This window comes from Arachis hypogaea, chromosome 2 (genome assembly GCF_003086295.3).
Source record: "Arachis hypogaea cultivar Tifrunner chromosome 2, arahy.Tifrunner.gnm2.J5K5, whole genome shotgun sequence".
In the NCBI taxonomy this organism is placed as follows: Eukaryota; Viridiplantae; Streptophyta; class Magnoliopsida; order Fabales; family Fabaceae; genus Arachis; species Arachis hypogaea.
The window spans coordinates 99,660,631-99,669,740 of record NC_092037.1 but is presented as its reverse complement, the minus strand read 5'-3'; the positions used below and the strand labels follow the sequence as shown (position 1 = coordinate 99,669,740).

Sequence of the window (9,110 nt, the reverse complement as noted above, 5' to 3'; positions counted from 1 at the left end):
GCCACATTTACAACGACTAGTCTTCTTTCTATGGTATGTTTGCACTTTGGCAGCCAGCATGTATAAACTTAAAAAACCCATCACGCAATCACAATATCATAATCTAATTAAAAAAAAAGAAAAAAGAAAAATCCCTCACTTTTTTCTCCCCTATAAATTCAACTCAAATCCAAAACCCAAATCACTCATCACACTCTTCAAATATCAAACTCCATCGCTCTCATCATAATAACTTAAAACACAAGTTATTATTACACCCAACAATGTCTAAGCTTCTCAATCTCATCATTCTCTTTCTATTGCCTTTCTTCTTTGCTTCCATAGCTTCTTCAGACACACCTCCTTCAACTCCAATCACCCCAACCAATCTATGCAAATCCACACCCGATCCAAACTACTGCAAATCCGTTCTCCCTCCAACAAAAAACGCCAATGTCTATTACTATGGCCGCTTCTCAGTTAAAAGCTCCATTTCACAAGCCACGAAGTTCTTGAGCCTTGTTAACAAGTATCTTCAACGGAGCAACACGCTTTCCGTCCCCGCGATTCGAGCACTTCAAGATTGCAAGACACTGGGAGAACTGAACCTGGATTTCTTGACGAGCTCGTTTCAAACGGTGAACAAGACGACGAGGGTGTTGGGGAGTTACCAGGCTGATGATATCCAGAACCTTCTTAGTGCCATTCTTACGAACCAACAAACATGCTTGGATGGACTTCAAGAAGCTTCTTCAGCTTGGAGCGTCAAGAATGGACTCAGTGTTCCACTTTCTAATGACACTAAGCTTTATAGTGTCTCTCTTGCTCTCTTCACTAAAGGGTTAGTAGTGTTCTTTGCTTCATTCATCACCTTAATTTTGTGACAATTTCTCTTATAAAAATATCTTTGTATTGACATATATTATATTAAATAATTTAATTATATATTTAAATTATTTAATATTTTTTATTCTTATTCTTTTTTATTAAATATAAAAAATTTGAACTGCGATTTTTAGATAAATATAAAAAGATTATGTAATTTGAGTTATAATTCATTGGCTAATGCGAATCTTTTTTACTGATATGATAATATACAATTAAATATTTGTACATAAAGTTAAAATATTTTCATTTATTTGACAATTATTTTGATTTATAGGTGGGTTCCAAAGACAAAGAACAAAGTTGGAACATCATCAGTTCAAGTGACTAGGAAGCAACTTGGATTCAAAAATGGTCGCATGCCTCCAATGCAGATGTCGAGCCAAACCCGAGCAATCTACGAGTCGGTGAGCCGCCGGAACCTTCTAGAACCGGTGGTGGGGACCCAGGTGAAGGTGAACGGCATTGTAACCGTTAGCCAAGACGGCACAGGAAACTTCACCACCATCAATGATGCCTTAGCGGTTGCACCCAACAAGTCGTCGTCCACGGACGGGTACTTCTTGATCTATGTTACTGCCGGGATTTACGACGAAATCGTGTCCATTGATAAAAAGAAGACTTATTTGATGATGATTGGAGATGGAATCAACAAAACAATCATTACAGGAAATCAAAGTGTCGTTGATGGCTGGACAACCTTTAATTCCGCCACTTTTGGTACGTATAATGATACATCATTTTCAATTTTCATACTTTATGGATAATAAATATATCCCATATTATTTGTTTTCACGCTTATCTTATATGTTAATTTGACGGTAAAAATTCACATACAATTGTCTTGATGTAAAATTGATAGTTGAAAACTGTTAGATCATAATTTAGTTAAATTTGTCAAATCATCTAATGATTCTTAAATATCAACTTCACATGAAAACAACTACATGTGAGTTTCTACTTAATTTGATACATAATTTGTTTTCTAAAAACTTTTCTGTTTTTAGAATTTTTTATAAATTTTTCTATTACTACTTTTGAGTAAGCTAAGAGAATTTGAATCCAGTTCACACCTGCCAAATTGTCTTGAAAAAAAAAATCAATTAAATAATGGCTCAATCAATGCAAAGTAGTTAGGATTTGAATTGAATTTATTTATTTAGTAATTAAAATTAAATCATACATTCATCTTAATTAATAATATCTTTGACTATGTTGCAGCCGTGGTAGGCCAAGGATTTGTGGGAGTGAACTTCACCGTCCGGAACACCGCCGGCGCCGTGAAACACCAAGCAGTGGCACTCCGAAACGGCGCCGATCTATCCACATTCTATAGTTGCAGCTTTGAGGGTTACCAAGATACACTCTATGCACATTCTCTAAGACAATTTTATAGAGAATGTGACATATATGGTACCGTTGACTTTATCTTTGGTAACGCCGCATCCGTGTTCCAAAATTGTAACATATACCCTAGACTCCCAATGAGTGGACAATTCAATGCAATTACCGCCCAAGGCCGAACCGATCCAAACCAAAACACCGGAATCTCAATCCATAATTGCACAATCAAGCCGAGTGATGACTTGGCCGCGAACATTGGCGCGGCCGCGACCTACCTTGGTAGGCCGTGGAAACAATACTCTAGGACGGTTTACATGCAAACTTTCATAGACAGTGTGGTTGATTCTAAAGGATGGAAAGAATGGGATGGTGATTTTGCATTGAGTACATTGTATTATGCCGAGTATGATAACAATGGACCCGGTTCTAACACTTCCAACAGAGTCACTTGGGCTGGTTACCATGTGATTAATTCCACGGATGCATCAAATTTCACTGTCTCTAATTTCTTGCTTGGAGATGATTGGTTGCCCCAGACAGGTGTCACTTACACTAGTAGCTTGATATAGTTATTACAATATACGGTAAAAATTCATATACAGTTAACTTAACTTTATGTGAAATTGATAGTTGAGAGTCATTAAATAATTTGATAAATTTGACTAAATTATCATTTAACGATTCTCGTCTCCTATCAATTTTATATAAAATTAACTGTTACTGAGTTTTTACTAAACTATATAGATAGCTAAATATATATACATTAATTAACTTGATCACATCCTTAATTACTTTGTTATTTCATATTTTGTTGTATTGATTCTTTTGGTTCTCATTCATATGAAATAAGTGGTGGGGCATAGTAATATAATTAACTAAGCCCATGCATCTTGTGCAATGTCAAAACTATACACATTGTATGAAAGTTATTTAATGAGATTTATATATGAAGTCAAGATTATTATTATATATTAATTAAGGTTGTAATAATCCATCTTATAGTTTATTGTTGTTGTGATGACCCACCTAATTACTTGATTATGTATTAAGTGCTTGTCAGCTGTTTAATTCAACCGCTGATTTTGACGTAGATATCATAGAGAATAATATAAAATATAATACATAGTTGGATCTTAGCATTATTGCATACTCAATTGGGAATGGCGAAGATAATTATTATTCCTAATTTCTTTGCCGCGTCTAAGATTGTTTAATTTTGACTAATGTAACATCACTGACCTCTTTCTTTTTAGTTTTTTCTACATAACTATTTTTTATTATATATCTGATCTAGCTAGTGAGATTTTTCCTATTCTACTAAAATAGTAATATCATTGACAAACACTTCTTCCTTTGTTAGACACCGTTACAATTTCCAATTTCGAAAGATCAGATGTACTAAAAAAATAACCAGTATATATAAAAGAGAATGAAAGAGTAATTTTTTTAAGCAATTTCTTTTACTTCCCCTGCTTATTTGCTTTTTATTATTTATGGTTCCAAGTAATTTTTTTAAGAGTTTCAATTAAGAAGTTAATCTTTTCCGTTCAATATTAGTTAATTTTTTGTAAAAAAAATATTTTTACCTTAACTTTTAAATTCCAATTGATAAACTCTCATTTTAAAATTTAAATTAAATATTAAATTAAAAAAATAAAAGTTTCACAATTAATTAATTAAAATTAAAATATTAGTTTGCTATATTTTTTTTAATCAGCAGAAACATGCAACTTCATGTCTCTACAAATTATTATACCTTTTATTTTTAAATTGGCCAAGTTACAAGTGTTAATAAGTCCAACCACACATTGGAATGTCATGCATGTAGGATATAATTATTATATAATATCCATGGTATAGATAAATAATTCTCCCAAGTTCCAAAGAAAACCAATGGAATACATATATACAATGCAACTGTTGAAATATGGAACAAGTAAAAAAAAAATATAGATAATATAATGTATCCCCCAAAAAAAGGAAAAGAAATCCCAAGAACAAAGAACAAGTGGTTAATGGCCAAGTCAAAAAAGGACAAGCGTCCCATCTTCAACGTTAATCACCATTTCCACTGGCTTCCATATCGTCATGTTTTATTAGTCAGTCAATAATTCTCATTTCAAAATACAAAACTTGTAGAACAAGGTGGGGGTGCACAAAAGTTGGACTAAGTCAGGTATAATTAAAGAGCAATGTTAGGGGATCAGCAATTTTTGTGATTGTTAGTCATCAACTAGCCATCAATGATGATTTGATGGTGTGAGATTGGTGTGAGATTTCATCCAATGGCTTACCTTCCTCTGCTGGTTACATGCTGGCTAAAATTCCACAAAATTGCTGGTCCCCTAAACTTTTCCATAATTAAATTCTAATTTTATTTTAATATTTTATTGGATCTATTTTAATGATTTAAATTTTTGATATTAAATTAATTTAAAATAAATTAAATTAAATTGATTCGGCTTAATAATGTATATATTATATAATAAATTAATAAAATTTTATCATTAAAAACTAAACTTAATAAATATTATATAATATTTATATTAAAATAAATTATTATAAAACAAAAAATATTATATAATATAAAAAATATTAATTAAAAATATAAAAAATATGATAATTTATTTTTATTTTCATTATATATATATATATATATATAATTAAATATAGCTTTAACTCAAATCTACAGAAAAGTATGACCTGAACCTAATTCAAAAATTATATCGGATCAAAATAACAAATTCAAATTTTGACCTAATAAAATATGCTTTGCGTTTGGATCAGATTTCAAGCAGAATTAAATCTTAAACCCTCCAACTCAATGGCGGAACTTAAAAAAAAAATTGGGACCAATATACAGGATGAAAAATATTAAATAATATATTACATTTTTAGAAGGTAAATATTCTAATTATGAAAAAAATATCAAACAATCCATATTAAAATTATTTTGAATGATTTATACTAAATAAAGAATAATTATTTTAGTGCATATATATAAATAAATTCACCACCTCAATTTTTACACAACAATAGAAATGGTGGGTTAATTAGCAAAAATATCTACAATAAACAAAGTGACTAATAAGATTCACTGCTATCTTTATTGTATGTTATTTGCCAAAAAAAAAATAGAATAAAAAATAAACGATAATTAAATTTGTATGTATACAAAATTGCTGCAATCAAATTACATTACATACAAGTTTTTCCTACAAAATCCAAAAACGGATTTCATGCTCATGTAAAAGTGTACACATAGATAAGATGACATGATACATAAAAATCATCTCTCATTATAACAAAATTTATGAGTAATAAGATATAGAAATTCAACCATAATAATAATAAGGTAGCAAAAATCTCCAAAGAGATGCTATAGTAGTAGTAGTAGTGGTGTTGGTTAAATTAGAATTATTTAGGCTTCATCTTAGAAGAAGAATCCAAGGCCTTGCTAAGAGAAATGGCAAGGTTGCAAAGATGGCGAAAAGCTCTACTTTGTTGGGACAAAATATCATCATCACCAGGAATTGAAGCATCACAAGTATCAATGGCTGCCAATGCTGCTTGAAGCCAAACTTGAGCATCATGTTCTTTATTTGCCAATGTGGCAGCAATGGTGTCCTCAAGTTGACCCTCGGCATCCAACAAAGTCTCCTTGCAATCAGCCAGACCTTGTTGGAATGCCGGGTCAAAATTTGGGTCGTCGATAAGCGTCTTGCATTCTGTTAGGATGCCGGACGCATTCGCGGCCGCGACCTTAAGAGATATCAAGACTAGGTCTTGTAGGCTTGCTTGAGGACATGATGGGTCCGAGGTAAGTACCTTAAGACATAGATCCTTTGTTTGTGACTCGCTACATACTACGTTGATTAGTTCGTTCCCTTTGAGGTTTTTATCAAATGCAACAGCTTTGTGATTTCCTAGGATAATGCAAAAGATGGTCAAGAGAGGCAAGAAAGTTGTGATTGTCTTCATGTTTTTATTTTTAATTTTTTGGTTAGGAATTTGTTGTGGTCAAAAAGTGGTGTTGAAGCTAAGATCACAATAGTGTGGGAGTTAAATAAATAACATTGAGAATGATTTTTTTTTTTTTGAATGGTTGTGTTTATGTTTCTAAATTGGGGATGTTAATTGACGATGGGCATTGTTCATAGTCTTGTTAGCCTAACATCAATTGCTAAATTCGATTTGTTTGCTATAATTGACACCCAATTATTACTGATCAACGTTCATGGCTTTCTATTTTCGGATAGATTAAGTTTAATGGAGTTACTAGCATGGTTCCCGTGAGATGCGCCTAATGGCAATATATATTTCATGCTCATTTATAAAATTTAGAAAAATGTATATTATTAAGAGGTGATTAGTGATTACTCACACTACTACAATTTATAGTGTTAACAACGACTTTTTTTTTTCCAAACAACAATTTTTTTGTTAACAAAAATGTTTATATAGTCGTAAGTTTTAGAAGCCAAGTGTCGCCACTTTTTAAGAGTAATATATAATTAAGCAAGATATTTGATATATGAGTGAACGAAAAAAAATTAAAAATAGTCAAAACTTATTTTATTTAATAATTAATTTCTGACTCTTTTTATTTCTCAAATATTATCGATGTGCGTGAATGACGAAGAAAGTGAAATTAGCTGAAACTCAAATGCATTGAGTAAATAAAAAAGAAGCCTTGTTGGAAGAGAGTATACTAAAGTTGCTAGTCCCTCGTTAACAGTATCATTATATTCTAAAAAAGTGAGGCAAATAAATGTCTTTAATATAATTTTAACATGTGGATCAGATATAATGGTTTAATTTGGAAGTTAAATATATATTCAACTGAAAAATCATGATAATAATGCTCTGTTATACATGGACATCTTGTCATAATTGTGGTCTTATTTGTTTGTTGCGAGAGTCATCACAACAGATTATAACACATATTGATAAAAATAAAATTTAATCATTTGTTCTTTTCAAAGATGTCCCTAGACCCTAGCTCACTCAAGCAGCTGTTACTTCTATATGATTTCAAATTAAATTTTCCAATTAATTATATTACTTGCGTCGGTCAGATTGATTGAAGGTGAACAAAACATATCTTATAAGAATGTAATTTTTTTTTTGGGATATGATTTGATGGATAAATATAGAAGATTTGCCATCATTCTTATTATATATCAAGAACAAAATCGTAAGGTTTGAAATGTTAAAGTAGACAATATTTATAAACAGATGAATTAAACATTTTTTTTAAAAGCAATGAGCTCAACAAACTAAGTAGAACGTAACTACTGCGTAAGTAATAAACAAGAAGATCAACATATATGGAATAAAAAAAAGAAAAAAGAGAAAAGTCAGCACCACGAACGCTAAATTATATCATTTGTCATCTTTGTTATTGTCATTAATAACAAAAGAGATCCCCACCTAGCCACTCTTTATAATTTGTAAAGGACACATGGATAATCTTGTCAGTCACTTTTCTCTTATGCTAAAAAATTCTTCTATTCCTTTCTAGCCATATGTTACAAATAATCGCAAAACAGGACACCATCTATCTTTTACGCATCTCTTTGCTATTGGATATCTCCGTTCAACTCAAAAAATGTTCCTTCAACGTCGTTGATGATGTCCATTGCCTTCCAATAAATGATAGTCATATACACCAAACCTGTCAAAAAAAAAAATCACAACCAAAAAATAAATGGTGATCGATCATATTCAAAAAAAAAATTATAGATAATATAAGAACTAGATCGATGTGCTAACAAAAACGTAAACGAACAAAAATTGTAGATGTATTTCATTATTTTCATGTTATCCATAATATAATTCACCTACCGATGCATGGCAGTGACATAGTGTCCACGTTTTGGTGTAGAATGAATTTTAGTACGGTAGGAAGCTTTAATAGAATGTTATATTAGTCCAAGTTATTTATGGTAGATACCAAAAAAAATGTCGTTTACCAAATACATATCAATCAGTACTCATGCAAATTTATTGTAGGAACCAAAATGAAGAGGTTTGAAGGACAAAAATTCATTTTGTTTCTACTACATTGCTGTACATCCGTGACCATATCACTTTCATCCATGAATAATCATGAACCATGTTCCAATGCAAAATTGTATTCAGTTGGACTCTACATGTTATATATCTTTCAAGTATTAAATTATATTTATTATTATTATTATTTTTACTATTACTATGACTATTCAAACAAAATCATCAGCCACTTTAAAGAAAACAAAATAGTCACTCATTGTCAACATCATTCGTCTTCACCGCTACCGCACTCTGATCTCAAAATCTCTTCACTTATCCAACATACATTAAAACAGTATAATTTAAATTATAAATAATTAAATACATTATATATAAAAGTTTACTAAATAGAATATTAGAAATCTTCTAAATAGTAAAAAAATAATTACACATATATTTAAATTTTATTATTAATAGGACATTATTTTATATAAACCTACTTATTAAATGCGTATATATAGCATGCAGGCAGGCCTTGGATATATACTCCCATTCCTCTCACCTCCATATATTCACAACAAGATAAACCAAAAATTACAGCGAAAAATTATCGGCGGTTTTTGAAACCGTCATAAATTGAAAGAATAGCAAAAGTTTTATTAATATTTTAATGTTTTATTAAAAACTAATGAGAATAGTGGTAGTTTAGTGTCTAAACAATCCCAAATAACATTTTGGTCAGCCTCTTTAATATTTGGCCGAAACAATTTAATGTCATTTTTCTCGTTTTTGTGCAGACCTTAAAAGAGCAAAGGCGCCAATCACTAACTCTAAAAATTCTTGCCACCATGTAGCTTCGTTCTCCCCATCAATTCTAGCTGCTATGTTTTTTCTCGTTATTGATCTGC

The 9,110-nt window shown here is 30.9% G+C and overlaps 2 protein-coding genes across 2 annotated transcripts; one reads left to right on the top strand and one right to left on the bottom strand.

Annotated features, from left to right (window-relative positions):
• Positions 1 to 3,183, top strand: LOC112756494 (probable pectinesterase/pectinesterase inhibitor 41). Its single transcript, XM_025805098.3, has 3 exons — positions 1 to 820; positions 1,142 to 1,584; positions 2,086 to 3,183. Exons 1-3 carry the CDS (start codon positions 264 to 266, stop codon positions 2,775 to 2,777), a joined length of 1,692 nt encoding a protein of 563 aa, XP_025660883.1. The 5' UTR covers positions 1 to 263; the 3' UTR covers positions 2,778 to 3,183.
• Positions 3,184 to 5,625: 2,442 nt separating this feature from the next.
• Positions 5,626 to 6,189, bottom strand: LOC112720425 (uncharacterized). The gene has a single exon (XM_025771372.3). The coding sequence runs from the start codon at positions 6,187 to 6,189 to the stop codon at positions 5,626 to 5,628; it is 564 nt and encodes a 187-aa protein (XP_025627157.1).
• Positions 6,190 to 9,110: the final 2,921 nt, after the last annotated feature.

Coding starts and splice junctions, on each gene's coding strand:
- LOC112756494 (XM_025805098.3), top strand. CDS start 264: ATGTCTAAGCTTCTCAATCTCATCATTCTCTTTCTATTGCCTTTCTTC. Junction 821..1,141: donor CTTGCTCTCTTCACTAAAGG/GTTAGTAGTGTT, acceptor TTTGATTTATAG/GTGGGTTCCAAAGACAAAGA. Junction 1,585..2,085: donor CTTTAATTCCGCCACTTTTG/GTACGTATAATG, acceptor ACTATGTTGCAG/CCGTGGTAGGCCAAGGATTT.
- LOC112720425 (XM_025771372.3), bottom strand. CDS start 6,189: ATGAAGACAATCACAACTTTCTTGCCTCTCTTGACCATCTTTTGCATT.